At 34.8% G+C, this 26522-nt stretch overlaps 3 protein-coding genes across 4 annotated transcripts; 1 reads left to right on the top strand and 2 right to left on the bottom strand.

Annotated features, from left to right (window-relative positions):
* Positions 1-1806: 1806 nt before the first annotated feature.
* On the bottom strand, positions 1807-4108 carry LOC136807293 (uncharacterized). Its single transcript, XM_067063904.1, has 3 exons — positions 3584-4108; positions 2415-2655; positions 1807-2045 (listed from the first exon to the last, which is right to left on the bottom strand). The coding sequence occupies exons 1-3, from the start codon at positions 3812-3814 to the stop codon at positions 1807-1809; spliced, it is 711 nt and encodes a 236-aa protein (XP_066920005.1). The 5' UTR covers positions 3815-4108.
* A 773-nt stretch (positions 4109-4881) lies between these two features.
* LOC136807241 (uncharacterized) lies at positions 4882-25513 on the bottom strand. The gene is made up of 7 exons (XM_067063840.1): positions 25328-25513; positions 24254-24380; positions 9725-9831; positions 8679-8778; positions 7721-7821; positions 6813-6939; positions 4882-5533 (listed from the first exon to the last, which is right to left on the bottom strand). Exons 1-7 carry the CDS (start codon positions 25504-25506, stop codon positions 5474-5476), a joined length of 801 nt encoding a protein of 266 aa, XP_066919941.1. The 5' UTR covers positions 25507-25513; the 3' UTR covers positions 4882-5473.
* On the top strand, positions 14783-21429 carry LOC136807240 (uncharacterized). Of its 2 annotated transcripts, none has more exons than XM_067063839.1 (2): positions 14783-14848; positions 19910-21429. In XM_067063839.1, the coding sequence occupies exon 2, from the start codon at positions 19951-19953 to the stop codon at positions 21001-21003; it is 1053 nt and encodes a 350-aa protein (XP_066919940.1). In that variant the 5' UTR covers positions 14783-14848; positions 19910-19950; the 3' UTR covers positions 21004-21429. The 2 variants fall into 2 exon arrangements, with proteins under 2 accessions (XP_066919940.1, XP_066919939.1); XM_067063838.1 differs by lacking the exon at positions 14783-14848 and adding an exon at positions 19447-19539.
* Positions 25514-26522: the final 1009 nt, after the last annotated feature.

The raw sequence follows: 26522 nt of genomic DNA, 5'->3' as shown, positions 1-26522 counted from the left end.
GGGGGATTGGAAAATTTTCGAAAAATTAACAAGCGGGGGGGGGGCGTTATTTGGAACCTAAGAGTACATTTCTGACCACAAAAAAAATTGATTGGTCGAGGATGTGCAGATTTCCCTGATCTAAGGAAACTCAGGGCCCAGGCCATGATTTGAAAATTAGAGGAGTCAGAAATATAACGACTAAAGAGGCGCAACCGTAGAAAATTGCGAATGTGATCTTAAAATAGCCCTATTTCAGTCTGATTTTGTCCAGAAATAAAGCTATTGAAGTATAAATTGTGAAATCTTAAAAATCCCCACCTTTTTATTTGAAAAAAAAGATAGGTGCCATTTCCCCTCCTGGCACCAGAATGGCCTTGGCCCTGAAATGTGCTGGTTAAACAGGCCTGCAGTAAAGTCGTTTCTAGTAATTATTATTAATCAAATTTCAAAATTTTCGTACCTTTTCTAATAGTTCAACCTTTTCATATAGATTCGTACGCATCCTTTCGTCGGATTTGATGATAAGTGAAAGCAAATCCATCCTATTAAAAATGAACGAAAAATATTTTAAAATTTATCCATAGTAATTCAAGGATTTCTCAAAAAGATTTCCGTACAGCCAAAAAAGACATTGTCCATAAAGTCCGAATCTTCTCACGAAAATATTTGTAGATAATGATGATTAACAAACCAAAATAATGCTACTGCAATCTCGGACAAAAGGTTGAAAACTTTTCAAATGCATGAAAAATTTCAAAATAAGCTCTGAAAACCCATTTTTACCAGGGCCTATGTTGTTTTTATTGGATTTGGAGAGTTTGGGTGACAATTCCAGAAGCCAAATCACTGGACATTGAAGGAAATGAATTTTTGCAAAGTCTTCAGGCTATTTTTTTTGTCTGAGATTGAAGACTGAAGGTTCAATGAGTTTTGCTCTTCAACTTTTTCGAGAAGACATCTATTAGAAGATATTTGAGATGGTTTTCTAGCTTATTTTAGGCAGTGTCTTCATTCTGAGTCAGATAAATTAAAGCTATTTTTTTACACAACGATATCTTGCAAACAAGTGAAAGATCGAAAGTTGTTTCGAGATGTGACCTCACATTCTATTGCTTTTGTAACCAAAAGAATGGCAAAGTTGATTTCGAGCAAATTTACAGTCGAATGTTTTGATTATAAGATAGAAAACTTTCTATTTATTATAAAACATAAAAACATTCAAAGAGTATCAGTAAAAGCTGGTAAAAGTCCCTTTGTTTTTTCATTTTTTCAAAACCTTTTTCTAATCTTGTCGCACTTGTTTTTACTACATCAGCATCATCAGACCTTTCAATCAAAACAAAACCTTTAATCAATTATAAACAACTGTTTAAAGCTCTCTGGTGCACCAACGACCTATGTGGCTCAAGTTCATCCATTTTCAGTCATTGGAAGTCCAAAATTCACAAGGACTAAAATTATGAGGATTGCTAGCAAGCTTCTAGGTGTTTTCTGCCAAATAACCACTTGTGGTCCATTTGGGGAATACATATGGTGTGAAGAAAGAAGAATTTCTGTCCAACTATATTCACTCAGGAGATTTGGGTGACAGAGCAGCATATGCATTTCCTTATTAGGACTCGTCAGCACTACATGCTGCACCCTGGCTGGCTAGGTCGATTTAGCCACCATGCTAAACCACAAAAGCACTTGTGGTTCCAACTGAGAAAATTAGTGGACAGCAGGGAAATTCCCTTATTAAATTATTTGGGTGATTTGGGTGGCAAAGCAGCATATGCATTTCGTCCTTATTAGGACTTATATATATAATAAGGGTTACATATCTTAAGAATCTTTCAAAAAATTCCGCACAAGTTTTAAGTTATTTGGACTCTGTTCAGATTTGTAAATGAACGATCCATCCAAAAAGTTTTGAAAAATACCTCCACAAGGACATAACAAAGCACCGAATATAGGATCGATGGGTAAATGATCTGTGTCAATCCAATCTGAAATGACTTTACCACATAATAGTTGCTGTCGTGTGCCCCAAAAATCTTCGTTTTTCAAAACCTCTGAAAGAACTGAAAAATATAATATACGTTTATGACTTTTACAAGAACGTCAAGACCCTAAAGATGTTCTCTTTTTCAGCATTTGTTTCATCATCATCAGATCTTTAGAGCGTATATTATATTCAAAGCCTTGTTTGAGTGTGTCCCAAAAAAGAGTGAACAAATCTGTAAAGTATGTAAAGTGCTGAAAACTCATCATCTCACAGTAACTGGGGTTAGAACGCGATGGAAGTAAGATTACAATTAGATGTTGAATCAATAGATATTCATTTCCTAAGATGATTGAATAGGTTTTTGAAATTGGAATATTTTCAATCTTTAAAGTATATATGGCATATTACTTTATCTAAAAACATTTTGGGACACGCTGTATTTTACCTTTTCTTTCATGGTATATTTTCTCAAATTCTTCACTATCTTTAAGTAATCTTTCATAACATTCTTCAGTCGTTTCTTTCTTTAAACATCTCTTGGTGGCCACCAAACGTAACACTGAACAATATTCTTCGTCTTTGATGGTAAATTGTAATGGATCTTTATATTTACGAATGACACGATCCAATAAGGAGAGATATACACCAAGATTTAACACGGTTTCACTTCCATCAGTTTCGTCACTCTGTTGTTGTAAGGAGCAAAAGATAATGATGTCAATAATTAAATGCATTTAGTAAGGGACAAACCTTTAGGATCCGTGGCATTTTTTATGCGACGCAGTCAAACCTGGTCCATTATTTCAAAGAATGAAGTATTTAAAAAGTTTTTTGGAAGAGGGTTTCCTTAAGTAAATCATCGACTGGAAAAGACGTTAAAACGAAAAGTTGGCGTTAATTTTCTTGAAATAGGTTAATCTCCACTCAAAAGTCCTCTATAGCATTTTGAGAGCTTTAGACTGGTATAAATGGTTTTGGGTTTGATTGACTCAACCAGGAAAGACTGGGTGTTTGCCAGTCAATTTGAATTTGAATAATACTAGTGGAAAACCTCTGGGCTATTTTGCGTGATTCCGTATAAAACATTACGTAATGAATATAAGTCCAGGATCCAAAAGTTCAAAAATAGTCCAGTAGGGCTTGAAATCTAGCCTAGAAACCAATACATCCCTCCCAGATCGAAATAATCGTTGCAATCAAGTTAAAGGCCCAAAATTGACATTCTCGTTCGAACTTCAATTTTCGAAAAATGGTAAATTAGCCAAAAGTGCCAATATGTTATGGCACTGATTGTAGAGTCGGGGTCTAGAGCGAAAAGTGGTGGTAAATTTACTATACTCTTAGGTTCCAAATAAACGCGCCCCCCCCCACTTGTTAATTCATCAAAAAATTTTCCAACCCCACCCGGACCTTTTTAGTTTTTAAGAATTTTTTCAGCTTTCAAAGAGGTCCCTCATTCTGCTCTAAATAGCCTGATTTTAGCCTATATTTACCTTATATTTGGGTTTTCGTAATCATAATTTCTAACCCCCCGGCAATTAGCCCCCCCCCCTGCTTATTAAAATTTTGAACATTTTTCCCTCCCCCGTTTATTTGGAACCTAAGAGTACTTACTTTAGTTGTGTTCGATTGGCCAGCAAATTCAACTTTGACCAATGGAATACAATAATTGACAATTTCTTCAACGATGTAAGAAGAACGACGTTTCTGACGAGCAATAATTTGTCGGAGTTGATTTTCTGAAAGTTCTTCAATGTTTTCTTCTTCACTGGCGTTTGCTTTCTTTTCAATGGTAATGCTGATTTTCTCGTTTGTTGTCATTTTATTCTTTCGCTCCAAACCCATTGTTCACTTCTTCTAAATCTAAGCTTTGAAGCCTCGAACTACAATTTTTCATTGACGCAGCTCTGGGCTTGTGAGTTTACTGAATGTTTGCTGATTGATGTTTGAAATTTTTTTTAGCTAGAAGGTTTTTTCACAGCCCAGCTGGCACACAACGTTGTTTCAACGTTCATCTAACGTTATATGGACATTGTGAACGTCAGATAAACCTTGAAACAACGTTGTGTGTCTGCTGGATATACACTGTTGTGCCAGCTGGGAAGAAGACTTTGATATAGACTTTCATCAAAAACTTTTATCTCAAAAATTAGATTAAATCAAACTACATAAACTAATCAAAGTGCAAAACAGCAAAATGATGACAGGAAAAAAAATTCAAAAGAGCTTCTAAGAAATGAATATAGAACAAATTCGTGAATATAATATAAGATGAGGAACTCAGGAAATCAAAATTTCAAAATTCAAAATTCAAAATAAATAACCGAATCTTTTGAAAACAAAAAGAGAAAGAACAAAAATGACATCAGTTTTAGTGCCAAGATGGTGTGAAATCTTTGGGGATTTTTTGTGTTTAAATAGCCTCTATACAAGAAAGTGAAAGTGAAAAAAATGAAAAAGATTTCAAAATGTCTGAATTTTTCAGCACAGAGCATTTCAAAATGAAATAACTGGATTATGAGGCAATTCTACAAGCAATTTAGATTTAACCAATCACTCAGGGATAACATTCGAAAATCTGCCATGAATTTAATTTTCTTCTCTAGATATTATAATTAATATGTAAATTATTAATTAATTATTATACCCTAGGGGTACTGTATTGTTTTATGAACATAAAAAAGTGCTATCTACGAACTAGTAATTACAAAAATACATCACAATAAAAATCTTGAAAAATTCCATTTTAACATCATTGGTATAATTTATTTACAAAACTTCTTAATAAAGTAAATACTCTTAGGCCAAATAAACAGGGGGGGTTGGAATAAACGGGGGGGGGGGATTGGAAAATTTTCTAGATTTTAATAAACGGGGGGGATCTAATTGCCGGGGGGTTGGATATACTTCTGAAACCCAAAAATAAGGTAAAAATAGACTAAAATCAGGCTATTTAGAGCAAAACAAGGGGCCTTCTCTTTGACAGCTGAAAATCTTCTTAGATATTAATAAATGGGGGGGGGGGTCCTAATAAGATCCGGGGGATTGGAAAATTTTCGAAAAATTAACAAGCGGGGGGGGGGCGTTTATTTGGAACCTAAGAGTACATTTCTGACCACAAAAAAATTTGATTTCGTAGAGGATGTACAGATTTCCCTGATCTAAGGAAACTCAGGGTCCAGGCCATGATATGAAAATTAGAGGAGTCAGAAATATAACGACTGAAGAGGCGCAACCGTAGAAAATTGCGAATGTGATCTTAAAATAGCCCTATTTCAGTCTGATTTTGTCCAGAAATAAAGCTATTGAAGTATAAATTGTGAAATCTTAAAAATCCCCACCTTTTTATTTGAAAAAAAGATAGGTGCCATTTCCCCTCCTGGCACCCGAATGGCCTTGGCCCTGAAATGTGCTGGTTAAACAGGCCTGCAGTAAAGTCGTTTCTAGTAATTATTATGAATCAAATTTCAAAATTTTCGTACCTTTTCTAATAGTTCAACCTTATCATATAGATTCGTACGCATCCTTTCGTCGGATTTGATGATAAGTGAAAGCAAATCCATCCTATTAAAAATGAACGAAAAATATTTTAAAATTTATCCATAGTAATTCAAGGATTTCTCAAAAAGATTTCCGTACAGCCAAAAAAGACATAAAGTCCGAATCTTCTCACGAAAATATTTGTAGATAATGATGATTAACAAACCAAAATAATGGTACTGCAATCTCGGACAAAAGGTTGTAGACTTTTCAAATGCATGAAAAATTTCAAAATAAGCTCTGAAAACCCATTTTTACCAGGGCCTATGTTGTTTTTATTGGATTTGGATAGTTTGGGTGACAATTCCAGAAGCCAAATCACTGGACATGAAGGAAATGAATTTTTGCAAAGTCTTCAGGCTATTTTTTTTGTCTGAGATTGAAGATTGAAGGTCAATGAGTTTTGCTCTTCAACTTTTTCGAGAAGACATCTATTAGAAGATATTTGAGATGGTTTTCTAGCTTATTTTAGGCAGTGTCTTCATTCCGAGTCAGATAAATTAAAGCTATTTTTTTACACAACGATATCCTGCAAACAAGTGAAAGATCGAAAGTTGTTTCGAGATGTGACCTCACATTCTATTGCTTTTGTAACCAAAAAAATGGAAAAGTTGATTTCGAGCAAATTTACAGTCAAATGTTTTGATTATAAGATAGAAAACTTTCTATTTATTATAAAACATAAAAACATTCAAAGAGTATCAGTAAAAGTCCCTTTGTTTTTTCATTTTTTCAAAACCTTTTTCTAATCTTGTCGCACTTGTTTTTACTACATCAGCATCATCAGACCTTTCAATCAAAACAAAACTTTTAATCAATTATAAACAACTGTTTAAAGCTCTCTGGTGCACCCACGACCTATGTGGCTCAAGTTCATCCATTTTCAGTCATTGGAAGTCCAAAATTCACAAGTACTAAAATTATGAGGATTGCTAGCAAGCTTCTAGGTGTTTTCTGCCAAATAACCACTTGTGGTCCATTTGGAGAATTTCCCAAGCGTCAAAAAGACTTTTCCTGGCACTATTGAGGAATTTTTGAAAAGTCTAAAGACCTTTTGTCTATGATTGTGGATGGGCCGAACGATCATTGGATACTACCCGACTTTTGACATTTGGAAATTTTCGGCCAAGAAATCGAAGAAACTAGACTCCTATATGGACGTGCTCACTAAATTTAACATCCAGATTGGCATGTTTTCTTAGTTTGGGGTGTGGACGCGCATTTGAAGTCAAAAAATATTTGAAAGTTTATAGTTACGGAGTAATGGAATTTAATGGGTTACGGGCGGTGCAAACATATTTACCTTTATGAGTCCAGGAAAATCTTTCCAAAAGTTTTTGTTGGGAAATTCATGACCTTTTTCCACTTTTCGAACATATTTATTGATTAATATACCGCTGACCATGTAAACTATGATCAAGACCAATAATCTGAAAATAATGATTAGGATACAAGACTGGTGAATAAAACCCTGGGAGAACAGAGACGATTTGGGATCTTAGGTAGAAAGTCCACAAAGAGAGCGAAATTGATTTTCGTCGTTCACATGACTTAAGGTTAAATCTCAAAATTAGCACCTTACAAAATTTAAAATTTTACTGTGGTGGTCATCTTTAAGATTGTATTTAAGACCTTTTTTCATGTAGAGGAATAGTCAATGTTTTCATATGACAAAAAGGCCAATCTCAAAAGCAGAACAGAATTGCAAGATTCCCAATTTTCCGAGACACTTGTTTTGAAATTGAACCTTTATTCACGTGGACAACGATATAGGCGATTCACATTATGTATAAAATTCCCGTCCGACAGTTACCCCATTGTTGGGGTCACGTGTTTAATTTTCTTAATAAGTTTCAGAAACGCAATGATTGTATTAACCTCTAGCCATACAAATTTTTGATTCAAAATTAATGAAATTTAAAGATCTCTAATACAAAACTTACTATACTAATCAATATTGGAAGTTTATCGTGGCTTGGATCACAGATTTACGTTTGGCTACGTTTCGAGAGATTCTTCTCCCATCATCGGACAATGTGGAGGATGTTTTCCCCACTATTTGTACTAATAGACCTTCTGATTACCCATAATTATCAAGTGTAATTTCCTTACAAGGTGTAAATCCCCATATACTAATCAAGTTTCTAAAAACATTACATATAATCAAAAGAAGGGAGCTGAAGGATGGAGTAAAGTTTACAACGATCTTACACAATACAGAGAATGGTGCCAGTACTGATTCCGTTCTTTCCGGATGAACCACCACCACCACCACTAACCACACAACCGTACTTTGATGATAAGGTGCCACTCTTGAAGAAAAGAGATGAGGATGATCAAAGGCCGGTCTCCACTTGCGCGCGCTCCGGTCGCACCTTTTCGAGCAAAGCTTCCACGCTATTGGTCAAAAGAAAAATGAAGCAACTCCATTGGTGCGATCAGTCGTAACGGTTGAAAAAAGTTGAAATGTGTTCAACTTTTTTTTCCAGCGCGCCTTACATTTTTATGACGTAATCTTTTTTCCAAGCAAAAAGGATTGAAGTCAAAAAGTGCAATCGCAGCACGCGCAAGTGGAGACCGGCCTTAAAAAGGGGTTCCGTTTTATTTGACAAAGGAAAGATAACGGGGGTACTTACCTCCTATAAAAATATATGTTTAAGAACTCGCCAAGGAATACACGTTTCTTTAATAAGAGCAAACTATATAAGAACATAAGGCTTCGATGGCCAAAATGTTAAGAACAAGTTAAGAACATTTTAAGGCTTTGCAAACACCCTATTTCTTAGAAAAATGGACCAAAATGCTCAAAAATTGGTAAAAATAAGAACATGTTAAGAACATTTTAAGGCTTAAAACTAAAAAATTTAAGAACATCGGAAGGCATAAAAAATTTTGGATGTTCTTACATAAAAAAACGTGTAGTTTCTAAATTTTGTTTTTGAAAAATTTCAATTTTATTTGTTTTGAGAGTTGTGAGATGTATGAAGCGTATCGAATTTGTGATATGCACCAGGCGATCACGGACCCAATAGATGATTTACGATGAACGAAAAATCAGTCAATACGTCACTTTCAATCAATTAGCTGTTGAGTCAACCGAAGACATTGTAATAGTGCATATCATGAATAGTGGAATGTGGAAATAGACAGCATCAACTATATTACTTACAAATTGCTGAAGTTCAGCTCCTGTTTCAATTTGTGAAAAAGTTCCCAATCCATCTTCAGTAGAACAGTGCATGACTACTCGTGTCTGCATCTTAGTACCCCTAAATAAAGAAAAGTAGAAACTTTTAGTCTTTAAAAATCGGGGACAAGTTAAGAAACAATTTTGTTTTAAAGTACGATTGGTTTTGTTAGGAAAACTTTTAAAAATAAGTAGTTAACGCATGGTTATCTATCACCTTGAAAATAAAGGAAAGAAGCATGTAAGAATACTTTGAGACTGTTTGAGACTCAATTGGGCGAAAAATTAAATGGTTCTTGGACAACATGTATCATTTATCAGTTGTTATTAAATCTTAATTGAAAGATATTTCGTTGGGCTAATAATGACGAAACATGACGCTTCTGTATACCCCTGTGTCACAGAACCGCTGGGAGTCCAGCCCCACTGGAAAGATTGACAAAAATTTTTCCCCGGTGGGAAAATACCTTAGAATTTCAGCCTCACTTGGAAATTAACTTTTATTTCATCCCTATCTGAAATTCAATGTTTAAAAATTGCACTTCGAAACTATTACCACTGAATTTTTTAACCTTGGAACAAAGGAATTTCTATCCCCATTGGGATTTCGATAGGATATTTTATGCCAACTAAAAAGAAAAGTTCCACCGGGGCTGTGAGACAGGGGTGTTTCTGGTTATTCTTTTCACCATTAAAATTCAATTAATGAATTTCTAACAAAATTAATTTGAGTAGGGCGTCTCGATTACACATCAGCCAGTTCCGTAGAGAGGTGGGGTGTAAAATTTGTATTGAAGAGCACATTTTTATGATATTGCAATCATTTTTCTAGAATATAAGAATATAGCTAATGTGTCTTAAAAAATATCTCCTATACATATTTTGCGCTACTCTTATCTACGCTACTGCTTTAGGTCTACTGTAGTCCGAATGGCAGACCTCTATAGATACGCTTCCTATTTCTATAAGAATCTTTTCCGCTAGAGCATGAGCAGAAGTCTAGTTCTACTGTGCAAAAGACAACTCACGTGGTAGGTTCAGTGTAGGTGTAAACGACAGTCAAAACAGTACCATCATACTCATAAGACATTTCTTTACCAACTGCTATACTTGCTCCTGCTGTTGCCACAAAAACCTATATGAAAAAAGATTACCACAATACAGCGATGGATCTGAAGGGGGTTCAAATGGTTCAGCTGTACCATCTCAACCCTTTTAGAAAAATAAAAAATATAAGGAATCAAGTGAAATCTTGTTTTCAGATCGGAACTGATTTTTCTTGGCCCAGCGCTAGCGAGTGGGCCTTTAAAGAGAGTGTCACTATTTTTTTTTCCGTGTTTCCTTCTGTGTGTCCGTTTTGGTAGAAACGGCGCTTAATACCAGTAACACACTTTTTGCCGCCTGGAGAGGAAAAAGCTTGCGAAAGTCAGGTACTGGCTAAAAAAGATATATTTTCTGATTTCGCGCTCCTTAAACAACAAACGTTTTCAAAACAAAACAGATACAAGATGGCGGTTGAAGCGAGGAGATTGATTTCATGTGTTGATTCATACTTTCTTGAACATTTTCTTTGCTTTAGTGATCAAGAGACTTTCAAACCAAAGAAACTTTGTAGTGATTTTTCTTTGTAAACTTTTTCAACATTCTGTCATATGTTATAGTTTTCATAAAGCTTTCTGAGTGAAAATTCTATACCTTAAATCACTTTCACTTTTAGTTTCTTGTTTTCAAAAAGACTTGATTCTGGAATTTGCTGATGAACACTAAAATGGAGTTCATGTGTAAATTTGAACAAGATTGGAACTTTTTCCATGATGCTACGTGTGAAAATGGTTATACATTTCTAGATCTGTCTCGTTCAACGAATTGGTGGCTTGATTTTTCAAACTCGACACGGAATTATTTCAAATACCGATTAAATGGAATATGGCAATGGAGACTAAAATGCAGCTCATGTGTAAATTCGAACAAGATTGGAACTTTTTCCATGATGCAACGTGTGAAAATGGTTTTATATTTCTAGATCTGTCTCGTTCAACGAATCGGTGACTTGATTTTTCAAACTCGACACGGAATTATTTCAAATACCGATTAAATGGAATATGGCAATGGAGACTAAAATGCAGCTCATGTGTAAATTTGAACAAGGTTGGAACTTTTTCCATGATGCTACGTGTGAAAATGGTTATATATTTCTAGATCTGTCTCGTTCAACGAATTGGTGGCTTGATTTTTCAAACTCGACACAGAATTATTTCAAATACCGATTAAATGGAATATGGCAATGGAGACTAAACTGCAGCTCATGTGTAAATTTGAACAAGATTGGAACTTTTTCCATGATGCTACGTGTGAATATGGTTGTTTCTGGATCTGTTGTGTTTTACGAATTGGCGGCTTGATTTTTCAAACTCGACACAGAATTATTATAAATACTAATTTTAAATGGAATATGGACATGGTAAATGTAGACTAAAATGCAGCTCATGTGTAAATTTGAACAAGATTAGAACTTTTTTCATGCAATGATGTTGTTTCTTATGGAAGTTGAATTTAATGATATTTTGAATTTGATTGTTTATATACCTTCGGGTAGAAAGTTTCGAGCTTTCAACATTCAATTTATTTTTGATTGACTACATTATGTTTCGTTTATTTTTTCACTTCCCTGTTCTAAGAAATGAAGAAAGGGAGAATTATCCTTGTCGACTTATTTTTCATTTTGTTTTGCTTGACGCAGTAAAATTTTGAATCCTTTGGACATCCCTTTCCTGAAATCTTGTTAAACATTTTTTGGAATTTTTGGAAATCTCGAAATTCGCGAAAATCGCGTAAATTTCGCTTTTGCTGGGCCTTCACGCCTAACGGGCTTCTTGTTTTCGTTCATCTCGATATTATTTTACCTTGGGTTGAATGCGGCATTTCCGTGGTGTGCGCACGCGACAAACTTAGCTTTTACCGCGCTAAAAATATTTAGGTTATATGTGTACGGCGTAGCTAGCTTTCCCACGCTATGAAAAATCTTCATCATGATTTTTTTTACTTTTACGGCTAGCAAAGAAGCCAATGGGGGAAATATGGCTTCAAAGATCGCTATGTAAAAAACGACTATTATACACAATGAAGTATAAGCCCGAAGGGCTGAAAGTGAACCTCTAACAAGGCAAGGCAAGAAAAAGTGAAGCCTTAAAATACGAGCCGTATTTTTGCCAACGGATTGAATCTAGCGATTCCTTTGTTTTCGTGTGATATTGTTTTTTCGAAATCTTGCGCTAAATTTTAGTTTCAATCTATCATTTGTGTAAAAACCAGGTGGGCCGCGCAACTTTCGTAGGATTAGTTGGCTTCAAATTCTACCAAGGAGATTCGTTTAATTAGCCCCTCGGGTTTATACTTCATTGACTATACACGTCTATCAGAACGTATGTTGTACGTGTATACACGTCTGCCGGGCTTAAAAGGTTAAAGGGTTAAAGCTTCAATTTTTCTTGCTTTCGGGGCTTGAAACCATTGAGTTTCAAGCCCGAAGTACTAGAGGCGAGACTCCTGGATGGGAAACCACTAAATACAATCCGTCGTCATGATAACGGCGCGTTATATGCGCGTTTTGGATGGGAAATAGGTGGCTTCGATTTCTCTTGCCTGATAAGGGTTAAAGTTTCGCCTCTACACTTTTTTTTTTTATAAGAACAAACTATATAACAACATAAGGCTTAGAGGCCCAAAAATTTAAGAACATTCTAAGAACATTCTAAGGCTTTGAAGACATGCATTTTCTTAAAAAATTACTTCAAAATGCTCAAAAAATGCTTAAAATAAGAACATTTTAAGAACATTTTTAGGCTTTAAATCCAAAAAACTAAGAACATCCAAAGGCTTCGAAAATTTTTGACGTTCTTATAAAAAAAAATGTGTAGCCCTTCGGGCTTGAAACTCAATACTTTAAACCCAATAGTTTCAGAGCGATGAGCTTGACCCAACAAGATGATAAAATGTCATTTGTTAATCAAAATAATGAGGCATTCCTTGGGTGGGTTTACATCTAGGGGATAATCGATTAAGGAATACAATAGATAATGGCACGATTTATTTTGATTCCATCTTGGTTCCTTTGAAAATTATAATTGATTTTCCCTAAGCTTTCTGATTGGTTCATTTCAGAATGCGACTATGGTTTTTCTATATTCAACCGTCTTTACATTTCAACTGGACACAATAGTTCATGCTGCATAGTAACGCTTTATCGAAAAAGTCATTTGCGTAGTTGTCATCATTGTCATGGAAATCATTTTCCAATTTTTTACTCATTTAAAATGAATTGGAAAAATCGTTTACACGATTTCTTTTCAAGGGCATGTATGAGAGAACAAAAGAGCGACGATAAGCGGATCAGGAAATACAGGGGGTGTTTTTCCATAGGCTACATGCATCCCCAAATTAGTTTTGATATAAAAAAACTTAATTTAACTTTCTATTTTTTACTCCTGGAAAGGACGCTGTGAGCAGGACGGATAGCCCAGAAGTGGTGAACGCCCGGTGAACGATAAGGGAAACCAGTGTATTAAGTTTTGGCATTTGTTTATTGGCTAACCAATCCTATACAATAATTTTGGGGATAAAATATTTCCCATATTTGACAATAATTATTATGTATAAGATGGCCACCTGCAACCATGCTCATAAGCCTTGAAGGGAGGGAGGGAGGTAAAAAAATAATTTTCTGTCTTCACTGTAAGATGAGCTACTTTGCAAATGGAAGATCAGTGCTCGAAGTCATAGCTCTAAACCACCTATAGATTCTACCGAAAGGAGCAAATGCGACGGGGGCGTACTATGGGCGGACGGCCTACCAAAGCCACACTAGCTAGATACGCTAAAGGGCGTGGCGTCGTAACAAAATAAAAGTTAAACTAAAACTTAACCTCTTAAATTACCAAACTTATCAGAGGGGATGTGTGCAGCCTTTTTTTTCCACTGACGGCTTAAAGGGACATTAAAGAAGTAAAATGTAAACATTGCGCGAACCACGTGTCATTAAAGAGAACAATTAAAATCACGTGTCCAAAACAAATTTGCAAAACAATTGAACAATCAAAATTAGCCATATTTGGTTTGGTTTTTTATTTTGACATGTGACATTTGTTTTGATTTTGTATCCGCTGCATACAGTTTGTTTACAAATTTAGCAAGTACTGCTATGTCCCTTTAAGCTTACTGGATTAATATAACTTTTTCATAAAAGGATGAAAAGCCCAAACTATTCATAAAGTTTTGGGATGAAAAGAGATTTTTGCACGTTAATTTCCAGGAGAAAAATTGTTGAATCTTTTGTTTTTTGCATGTATTTTCTAATCCACTAATACATGGTCGAGGCCATGTATGAGAGAACAAAAGAGCGAGGATAGGCGGATCAGGAAATACAAAAGATTTGCTATGGGAGATGAAATTATTTTTTACAAAAGAAAACATTCTCCTGTGTTGCTGTGGGAAATGAATTTCAGGAACTATTCCTAAAATACCTTTCCTAAAACTCCTTCTGTTTGAATTAGTAATCAACCTGAATAGAGTTATTCTATACCCTACACGTTTTTTATAAGAATGGAGAAATTTTGGCTGAATTTCAAATCTTTAAGGCCTAAATCCGATTTGTCATATGATTTAGTTTTCTCACTAAAGTGCTTATAAGGGAATCCAATCCAAATCAAAATGTCGTTATTTTCCCAAAAATAAATTTCCCTAATTTTCTTGGAAATTTTATAAAAAGGGCTCAATTGTTCTTGAATTGTTCGCTATAAACTTCAGGTTCGTGTTCTTAATATAAAATTGTTCACTTTATGCAAGAAAGCATTAATAGATTTTTATGTAATTGATTTGAAAACTTAAGAAAAGACTTTTCTCAATTTATTTTATTAATTAATGAGTTTAAAATGAGGTACAGCTTATATAAAAAAGAGATAAATTTAAAGTAATACCTATGTGCGTAATACCTATGTGCGTAATACAGGCAAGGTACTAACAGAAAACGTTCTTGGGAACTGATAGTATAAAAATCAGTAGCTGGAGACATTTTCATCCAAAATTGATTGGATTCTTCAAAAGGACTGGGAACGAAGCTTACGTTTTGATTATAATACCTTTATAATTTTTTCCAGGTTAGTACACGTTTTTTTATAAGAACATCCAACATTTTAAAAGTCTTAATATGTTCTTAACTTTTTGAATTTTAAGCCTAAAAATGTTCTTAACATGTTCTTATTTTTACCATTTTGTGAGCATTTCTAAAGAAATTGGCGATTGTCAAAGTCCGCAAAGCCTTAAAATGTTCTTAACTTGTTTTTAACATTCAGGCCATCGAAGTCTTATGTTCTTATATAGTTTGTTCTTATAAAGAAAAACGTGTAATTGTCATGACGGAATTCGATTTTTGTTTTTTTGTAACCCTATTTGGTAGCATTCGTGTTTTTAGTACATAATTTTTTCTACCTCACTGCAGTTATCAAATTTGAGCACTCTCGATGACATTAGAGTCGTTATTTAACTCGTAACTCGTAACTAGCATAGAGGTATAAAGAAAGACAGGAGATGAATTTGTCGGTAATTGGTCGTTAAAGTCTTTTGATTTCTTTTATGTAATAAATCAAAAGAAATTCTAGGCTCGCCCGACGAAATACGACTTTTTAGTAGAACTCAAGTCTGTTCTGAACATTCTTACTATCAGCATCGAAGATTTCTAGCCTTCTAATATACGAGAATAAAATAAAATTTAGCTCCACGAAATAAGTTTGCGCTCAATTTTGGCATCCATTAAATTTTGTTTTGAAAAGATATTTAATTTTCTCTAGCCAGAAAATAAAAAGTTCTTTATAAGCACACACAATTTCAGACCCAATTTGTAGACAAAAAGTCGCTGGAGAATTTTGGAGGAAAGTATCAAGCAATAGGGTTGAAGAAAATGTTGATCGAAAAATCTTGTCATTTGATGAAGGATTGCAAAGTTTACAGGCCCTTTTTTAGTCCAAATATTTTCTTACACCAATGTCAGAAACAATGAATCTCGTCTTATCTTATTTCCAACACTTAAGTTAGCCAATAAGATTTTACCTATCAACAAAAGAGCTCATTAAAAATGCACGATATATGAGATTATGAGCATGCATACCTCGTAATTTTTTTAATCGTAGGGCGAGCATGGTTACAATAGCATACTTCTCCTGTTTCTTTATACCTCCATGTAACTAGTAACTCGTAACTCGTAACTCGTAACTCGCATATGAAAAATCCTCAATTGTTTCTCTTGAAAACTGGCTTGCTTGTAAAAGCACAAATAGCACAACGCACCGAATCTAAAAATACCGGGTGTCCCGAAAAAAATTATCGAGTTCGAACATAATTGTGAGTAGAAGGTTGCTGTGTGTGTTTAACAAAATGTAAGAAAATATGTGCAAACACAATAATTGTTTTTAAACAGTAACAGTCATTATGAGTAAAAATAATTAACTTTCTTTACAATTTTCACGACGTTAAAGTTATTGAGAATTGTTTTTTGTAAACGTTATTTGGCCCAGCGCTAGCGAGTGGGCCTTTAAAGAGAGTGTCACTATTTTTTTTCCGTGTTTCCTTCTGTGTGTCCGTTTTGGTAGAAACGGCGCTTTATACCAGTAACACACTTTTTGCCGTCTGGAGAGGGAAAAGCTTGCGAAAGTCGGGTACTGGCTAAAAAAGATATATTTTCTGATTTCGCGCTCCTTAAACAACAAACGTTTTCAAAACAAAACAGATACAAGATGGCGGTTGAAGCGAGGAGATTGATTTCATGTGTTGATTCTTACTTTCTTGAACATTTTCTTTGCTTTAGTGGTCAAGAGACTTTCAAACCAAAGAAACTTTGTAGTGATTTTTTTTTGTAAACTTTTTCAACATTCTGTCATATGTTATAGTTTTCATAAAGCTTTCTGAGTGAAAATTCTATACCTTAAATCAATTTCACTTTTAGTTTCTTGTTTTCAAAAAGACTTGATTCTGGAATTTGCTGATGAACACTAAAATGGAGTTCATGTGTAAATTATAGCAAGATTGGAACTTTTTCAATCATACTACGTGTGAAAATGGTTATTTCTAGATCTGTCTCGTTTAACGAATTGGTGGCTTGATTTTTCAAACTCAACACGGAATTATTTCAAATACCGATATTAAATGGAATATGGCAATGGAGACTAAAATGCAGCTCATGTGTAAATTTGAACAAGATTGGAACTTTTTCCATGATGCTACGTGTGAAAATGGTTATATATTTCTAAGTCTGTCTCGTTTAACGAATTGGTGGCTTGATTTTTCAAACTCGACACGGAATTATTTCAAATACCGATTAAATGGAATATTGCAATGGAGACTAAGATGCAGCTCATGTGTAAATTTGAACAAGATTGGAACTTTTTCCATGATGCTACGTGTGAAAATGGTTATATATTTCTAGATCTGTCTCGTTCAACGAATTGGTGGCTTGATTTTTCAAACTCGACACAGAATTATTTCAATTACCAATTAAATGGAATATGGCAATGGAGACTAAACTGCAGCTCATGTGTAAATTTGAACAAGATAGGAACTTTTTCCATGATGCTACGTGTGAAAATGGTTATATATTTCTAGATCTGTCTCGTTCAACGAATTGGTGGCTTGATTTTTCAAACTCGACACAGAATTATTTCAATTACCAATTAAATGGAATATGGCAATGGAGACTAAACTGCAGCTCATGTGTAAATTTGAACAAGATAGGAACTTTTTCCATGATGCTACGTGTGAAAATGGTTATATATTTCTAGATCTGTCTCGTTCAACGAATTGGTGGCTTGATTTTTCAAACTCGACACAGAATTATTTCAAATACCGATTAAATGGAATATGGCAATGGAGACTAAACTGCAGCTCATGTGTAAATTTGAACAAGATTGGAACTTTTTTTCATGATGCTACGTGTGAAAATGGTTATATATTTCTAGATCTGTCTCGTTCAACGAATTGGTGGCTTGATTTTTCAAACTCGACACAGAATTATTTCAAATACCGATTAAATGGAATATGGCAATGGAGACTAAGATGCAGCTCATGTGTAAATTTGAACAAGATTGGAACTTTTTTCATGATGCTACGTGTGAAAATGGTTATATATTTCTAGATCTGTCTCGTTCAACGAATTGGTGGCTTGATTTTTCAAACCCGACACAGAATTATTTCAAATACCGATTAAATGGAATATGGCAATGGAGACTAAACTGCAGCTCATGTGTAAATTTGAACAAGATTGGAACTTTTTCCATGATGCTACATGTGAATATGGTTGTTTCTGGATCTGTTGTGTTTTACGAATTGGCGGCTTGATTTTTCAAACTCGACACAGAATTATTATAAATACTAATTTTAAATGGAATATGGACATGGTAAATGTAGACTAAAATGCAGCTCATGTGTAAATTTGAACAAGATTAGAACTTTTTTCATGCAATGATGTTGTTTCTTATGGAAGTTGAATTTAATGATATTTTGAATTTGATTGTTTACCTTCGGGTAGAAAGTTTCGAGCTTTCAACATTCAATTTATTTTTGATTGACTACTGTACATTATGTTTCGTTTATTTTTTCACTTCCCTGTTCTAAGAAATGAAGAAAGGGAGAATTATCCTTGTCGACTTATTTTTCATTTTATTTTGCTCGACGCAGTAAAATTTTAAATCCTTTGGACATCCCTTTCCTGAAATCTTGTTAAACATTTTTTGGAATTTTTGGAAATCGCGTAAATTACGCTTTTGCTGGGCCTTCACGCCTAACGGGCTTCTTGTCATAAAAGATGTCTCATGACAATTAATATGGCGCTGAGAGAAACTGTGATAAACATTGCAAATTTACAGGGTGTCCCGAAAAAAATCATCGAGCTAGAACATAATTGTGAGTAGAAGCTTGTTGTGTGTGTTTAACAAAATGTAAGAAAATATATGCAAACACAATAATTGTTTTTACAACAGTCATTGTGATAAAAAAGAATTAACTTTCTTTACAATTTTGATGACGTTAAAGTTATTGAGAATTGTCTTTTGTAAAAGTTATTCATAAAAGATGTCTCGTGACAATTAATATGGCACAGAGAGAAATTTTGATAAACATTGCAAATTTAGTGAAACACACACACAAGAACTTTCTTCCTATACAGGGTGTCCCTAATTAAAGTATCGAGTTTGAACCATTGAGTTTCAAGCCGAAGGCTAGAGGTCAATCTCTAACCTTTCTCAGGCAAGAAAAATTGAAGCCTTAAAATATGCGCCGTATTTTTGATGACGGATTGAATCTAGCAATTCCTTTGTTTTCGAGTGATATATTTTTCAAAATGAAGCGGTAAATTTTAGTTTCAATCTGTCATTTGTGTAAAAACCAGGCGGGTCGCTCAAGGCCGCGCAACTTTGGTAGGATTTGTTGGCTTCAAATCCTACCAAGGAGATTGACCTCTAGCCTTCGGCTTGAAACTCAATGGTTTGAACATGCGATTGAGTAGAAAAGTTTGTGTGTGTTATCGCTAAAATATAAGAACGTTCTCCATCACACAGGCTTATTACAAAAGGTAGTTACAACGTATAAATTAATCGTTATGACAAAGAAAAAAGAGGGAGAGCTTAAAATACAATTTTGTGAACACGCACATAAAACTTTCTACTCATAGTTGTGTTTCGACTCGATACTTTAATTAGGGACACCCTGTAGAAGTGGGTACGACTCAATACTATTTTTCGGGACACCCTGTAGTAACAAATCTGCACAAAATTATTCGTTTGTACGACTTGCGATCGAAAAGGTAATAGCTTTTACAGTTTTTCAATCATTTCGAAATGAACTGTGGGATCGGAGCTCGCACAAATTTCTAGTTGAAATAATTATGACGTGTGAGACGCGGAGCGCTATTGTATCAAAAGACAGAAAATACAAAGCATACTTGAAGAACGATATTAAGAAATGCCAAATCTGCCGTAGGGTAGAGAAATTTACCGAAGTTTGAGCGATTCATTTTTTTGTCTTGTACTGTGTGACTTGAAAGAATTTTATCTAACACGGGATTGAGTGTATAGGGCGAAACATGGGTATTTCCAAATGTATTTTGCCTGTCGAGTTATAGAGGTTTGTGTTTTGAAGAATCCACTGTACAAATATTTCTTTCATGTTTCCAGGAAGGTTCCAGTTGTTCCATACCCTCAACACAATCTCCAAAATGTCTCCAAATAATGAGGAATTCCAGGAAGTCTCATACTGGATCAATCGGACTGTTTACCCGTTTTTCTCGATAGGGATAATCGGAAATCTCTTGATCATCATTTGTCACATGCAACGGAATTGGGGAGATTTACGGAGAATGAGCTCGTACCATTTCTCATATATCATACATCTAGCGTTCACCGATCTCGTTGTTTGTGTAACCCCACCTACAAGGTACGAAGGGCAAAAGCCTGTCTTCCATGCTGGTCATTTTACGTGTAAATACATCAGATCGAGTACCCTGCTTTTGGCCCCAATGGCGTCGTGTTGGATTTTGGTCGGCCTGTCTTATTTCCGATATTTGGTCCTGCGTCATAATTTTAATGGACAGATCTCGAAAATCCACATTACGATTGTTTGTTTTGCGTTTTGGTTCTTATCAGCTGTTTATTACTACATGACTTTCGACTCGAATGGTATAAATGAAAATGACCAATGTGATAATGGTAAAATTTACAAAAACATGGATGCAATGCTTTTATTCGTGTTTGTCTTCGAGAGATTCTTGGATTGTTTCTTACCGACCATATTAATGACCATCTGTTTCCGCTCGATTCGTAATCATATAACGGAACATGCCGATGTGCCAATTATCCCCGACGAAATGAGCATGCGACGTGCACGAGCCGTGTTGACCTTAAAATTTTCGATTATTTGTTACATGTTATTTGTGTTTCCTGGCCGCACACTTGTCACGATTCTTCGATTGATGAATCATTTCAAAGTGGGTTTCTATGGTGATGGAGATGAGTTGATTCGGGCGTGTTGGTTCGTATTTCCTATTAGTCTCCTCAACATGGTCAATGTGGTCAAATTTCTCCGAATGGATAATCAGTTCCGTCAATTCTTATCAACAGCTTTTGTTCGGTTTGGTCTCTTCCTCACCGTGCCGATCAGTAACGCTTTCCTCAATTGTTGTGTTGGAGGCACACAACCTGAAGAACCAAAAGCTCCATTGGATGTTGTTGTCAATCAGAATTATGAGAAAAAAACTCAACTTGTATTCTAAAACTTGAATTTTAAATCGGTGAAGGGATATTTAACCGAGATTCATAGAATGGAGTCACGGTTTAAAATGTGTGTTTTATGATAATGCAATGACTGTTATATGGTAATGTAGGCTGCTTAAACTACCTGCGAGGCAGACCCGCAACTGACGATATGTTAGTTTGAATATATAGCGGCCTTACTATATCCTACTGTTTTTTAAACTTTAGTCGTCTAAGATGCTACACGGGAAAAATTTTCGTCGGGGAAAAATATTCGTCACTTGCTGGTAGTTGGTAAACGCATTAAGGCCGGGGAAAATTCTCGTCGAGGAAAAATATTCGTCACTTGTCCAAAATTTCTTCACTTTTCCCCGACGAAGTTTTCCCCGATAAAATATTGGATTCTTTTCTACGTAAAATCTCTTAAGACATTAAATTTTATTTAATTAGCTTGATGGGACAATCATCATTGTAGCTGTATTAAGGAAAGCACTTTACAATAAGAATATTTTTGAATATTTTATTTTGAAATAAAATTTACTACTGTCAGTCGGGACCACTATATGAAAAAGGTAACTATTGCCCTAACGGGAAATATTTCCCGAACGGAAGGTGGAAAACTTCCCGAAATGGCTAACCTTTCCAAATCGTGAAGTTCACCAGTTTCCCGATCGGGAAAGTGGCCTCTGAGCACTCCGGAAATGCCTGTGGAAAGTTTAAAACTTATCCCTCTTGTAAAGGAGGGAAAATAAATAATATTCACCAGGTAGTTAAGAAATCCACCGGGCAATCGCATCTTAATTCTACTTTCCCCATTCCCAATTAAAAATTTCCCTTTTTGGAAACTTTGTCTCGATCGGGAAAGAAAAATCTGCATTGTTTACAAAAATTCTAATTCCCGTTCGGGGACGATGAAAAGTTCTTGACCAAAATGGGAAACAGAAAAGTGATGAAATTTTCAATCTGGAAACAGTTTCCTTTTCGGGTTATTTTATTTTCACCTTCCCGTTCGGAAAATATTTCCCGTTAAGGCAATAGTTGCATTTTTCATGTAGTGGTTCCAACTGACTGTCCGTTCAAGGATTTCTTTGTAAACAGTATAATTCTAAGTTGAACAATTTATAATAAACAGAAAACAACAACAATTGCAGTCTCGGTTTAATTTCTGACGCCTGTCGACACCCATTTTAGGAATCCCAAAACGTTAAATTTGGGCAGAATTTATTGTGGATTATGATGCATACAGTCAAAGAAACAAAAGTACACGCTTTTTTTATAAGAATAATGTGCTTTGACTGAGGGTCAAGTATTCTTAAAAGATTGAGGGTGAAATATTCTTAACGTATTCTTATCATTTCAGAGAAAAATTTCCTTTCTAGACAGCTTATGTGAGTAATTCTAATATACGTATACATACACCATACACAACAAGAAAGTACACTATATCTCTTTTGTTAATTAATTTGTGTCACTTTTGTTTTCCCATATTTTGAAAAAACGACAGTTTTATTCATATTGACTGATTAAAACTCACCCAAGAGGGTATTCTTACGATAAACAAGAGCCGCAAAGATGCAGATAAAAATTTGCCCTACAATGCCAAAAAAGTCCAGATAACGGAAAAAGATTGAATGCTAGAAAATACATGGAATTACATAATGTAAGATTTATAGGCGTGGAAAGTGTCGGTTTTTTGTAGTAGGTTTATTTTTTCGCTACAATCATTTTCAAGCTCTACCCAGAGTTTTACCAAATCATGTTACAGTCTTCTATATTTGGGACTATCTATTAACCACTACGCCCATAATTTCCAAAAGGTTTTTTGACGTCAAATGTATCTTGACGACATCATAGCGCTAGTTAGTCAGTACTTATAGGTTTTAGATAGGCTGGATTACGCTGATAAATAGACTTTATGTATTGGCTTTGTTTGAGCACCCAACAAGATCCAATAGCGAGTTTATGTATTCGAGATAAATCGAGAGGGACGGTATAAAAAAAAGTTGACATGCTGCCAAATTTGCCGTCCACTTTGCTCGACGACGGTAAAAACGCCAAAATACCGTCGTCTGTGAGCAAAGGCGTTATAGAGCCGTACATCAACTATCGACTTTGTTTTGTATCGGTTTCACTTACCGGTGAACTCATTCTATGTTCACATTCAGTACGTTTTCGAAAAATTTTCACAAGTAAAAAAGTTGTTCAGTTTTCAATTAAAGATGGATGTATACATTGCAATTATATAATAATACTTTTGACTAATAAGTAATAAGTTTTGACTAAATTTTCTTGAAGGCTTTATGGATTATAACGCCAAAACTCCAAGGTGCCGACGGTGGAGGATTTAGTATGTGTTTCCCCGCACCTTTCCCTATCTTGGTGTCAAATGTCAGCTTATTATTTTCTTCCGTTCTGGGTGATTTTTTGGCAATAATTCCCTCTACAAACAAGGGACTCCCAATTCTGAAACCCATATCAGACAATAGAATGACTAACCTACCATAAAAAGTTAAATTTATTGATTCTTGACAGTGTTTTAAACTCAATGTGTGACTCAGACTTTCGAAAGTATGATACCAATTTTAAGCATAGAAAGCATTCTAGAGGTTAAAGGGATAATCAGATGGTTTGTAATATTTGTGGGATCCTTCTATTGTCATGAGAACAATCTCAAAATATTTTTGCCTTAAGGCCGGTGCAAATGAATCCAACATTTGATCCAACATTATTGTTGGATCAAATGTTGGGTTCGTTTGCGCAAGTTGTAAAATTGCAACTTTTTAAGAAAGTTGTTGGAAATCATGTTGGATGAAGTTTGATTGCCGTCAAACTTTTCACCCAACATTTTTTAATGAGATTGACGTCACTTTTATGTTGGTTTCAATGTTGGATGCATTTGCGTAATCATGTTGGATGAAAATGTTTGACGTTTTTGCGCAAATGACTTTTCATGCAACTTTTCGAATTTTTACACGTGACTTTTCGTCCAACATTTCGTCCAACAATGAATTATTTTCCAAAGTTTTTGGCTTTTAGAATGAAAAAAAATAAAATTTCAACGTAAGAACCGTGTAAGAACCCATTTTCAAAAGGTTCAAATTTTGATACCTCGAATTTGGAAAATTGTTACACACAAATACTTTGAGGTCTTACTAAGAAGGTTTCTGCAATCTAAATATCTCAAACCATCTGATTATCCCTTTAAGGTTTTCAGGACATAATTTTGTGGGAGGACCAAGTATAAAAAGAGATACAAAAAAGATATTTTACCTTGGCAGATATTGATGCGGTCAAGTTATTCATTGTTTTTAACATGTTATTTACTTGTTCACGCTCAAAATCACGGCACATATCAACCAATATGGTGTTTCCAAACTGATCTTGTAAATTGTCAAACCTAAAACCATGAAGATTTTTCGATTAAAGAAAAGAGGAGTTAATATAGCATCCAAACCGTTGAGTTCTACAAAACCACAAGTAGTATAAGGGCCACGAATTAGTTAGTCAATGCAAGCCCAAAATGCTAAGAGAATAAAGTTTAAGATCATATCGATATCAACACTAACCCAGACGGCACACAACGTCAAAACAACGTCCATGTGACATTCATAACGTCCAAATAACGTTATTTGAACGTTAAAACAACGTTGTGTGCCGTCTGGGAAGGCTTCCTTTTTCGACAGCTATCTACTTAAATAAAAAAGATGGCGTCACTCCTCCCTCCCAATCCTTGGGTTGTTTCACTAATCCTTTATCCTTCGCGTTTATCGCTGGAGAAGTGTTGAAGAGACGACAAGTATCATTTGAAGTACTTGGCAATCCGAGATTGAGTTAAATCTTACAACCTTAACCAATTAATCGATCGTTGGTTTGGCTTAATATAACAGGGCTGATATTATTTTTTAAAGCAGTGCTATTAAGTTATTTGGCTCAGATATAGATAGATATGCCCTCGATGGAGTAGGAATCGCAGCGCAAGCAGGCATTGCAACCCTACAGATGCGAGCTGCCGAGCCATGGTGTATACCACGACACTCGAACTACACGGGGGAACGGATGTCCTCGCATGTGTAGGACCTCTTAAGTGTCTCAGCGCACCACAATGTCTGGAATATCTACCCACACTCTTGTATAAGAGTTATGGTACCCAATTCCCCTCACATGGCATGGGTTGACGGGCGAAGAAGCATTCACTTGCCAAGTGAATCGTAGTGCCACGGTGGGTGTCGAACTCGGGCCTCATGGACTGAAGTCAAGCACGATGTAACCACTTTATATGGTTATATGGCTCAAAAAAATAAGTAATTCTCTTTGTTAAAAAAAATGTTTAAAAAGCAATCTCACATTGGAGGTGGTTTCAATTTCGTCATTGGTGTCAGATCAAACTTGCCAGAACCATCATCCAAATGGCATCCACAACCTTCACTCAGTGCAATACAATTAGCTGCACCATGGACAGATGTAATGACATTCAATCCATATAGCAATAATGGTATAAATATAATGTTTGTATATTTTTTCATTTTTTAGATACCTGGAAAAATGAAAAATGAATTAAATGAATTTGGAAGAGGGAGTATGTTTTTGAGAAGTTCTTTATCTCACTTAGCATACGAGAGATTAAAAGAGGTCCAAATAACCTAGCTTGACTTGTACAAATCAATTACCTTTCATTGTTTAACAACATCGTTTAACAAGAAAAATCTCTGTCCTCTTATTACTAATCTAATACATATAAAAATTCATAAAAATCATGAGAGAATATATGGAAATTTATAAAAATCATGAAAAATATGAGAAAAATTTATAAAATCATGAACAATATATGAAAATTTATAAAGAATTTCGGAAATATATAATCTAAAATGCAGTGGAAAATACAAAAGGTTTTAAAATAATTTAAACTGGTTAATTAAAAAAACCTTTGACCAAGAATTTATCAGGTCTCGGCGAAACATAAAATGTCCAAAGGTTTATCAGTCAGTTTATCAGTTATATAAAATATAGAAGTATAAAATATATTTAAATTCAGAAATTCTAAAATTCCGTTAATAAAAAATTAGTGTGCATTATGTAAAAAAACTTGCGAATTTAGAGTAAAAAAAAAAAATTCCTATCAGCTGATATTTGTGCTTCTGTTTTTTCCTCTCCTACTCTTCAATTCGATACGCTCCCATACAGTTAATTCTCTAATTCGATTTCAAGGGACCAAAATTTTTATTCGAATTAGAGAAAGATTCCAATAATAGAGATTCGAATTAGAGAGAGTTTGCTGTATACGATAAAAAATTATAATTTCCCTTGATATTGGAATTAGAGAGTGCCAACCGTACAACCAAAGCTGATATCTGAAGTGCTTAGTTGCTTCACCCCTTGATAAAGTGTTTAAATTTATGAAAATGCGTATGATTTTTGATACCAACAAGTTGGACCTACCCGACTGATCAATAGAAAACATTAAATTTGAAATAAACAAGAAATCAGAAAAAAACTAATGATAGGACATTTTAATTTTTTTTTTCGAGACATTTCCAAAATC

Source organism: Clytia hemisphaerica, unplaced genomic scaffold, assembly GCF_902728285.1.
Source record: "Clytia hemisphaerica strain Z4C2 unplaced genomic scaffold, Clytia hemisphaerica genome assembly, whole genome shotgun sequence".
Lineage (NCBI taxonomy): Eukaryota > Metazoa > Cnidaria > Hydrozoa > Leptothecata > Clytiidae > Clytia > Clytia hemisphaerica.
This window is presented reverse-complemented; position numbering and strand designations above follow the sequence as displayed.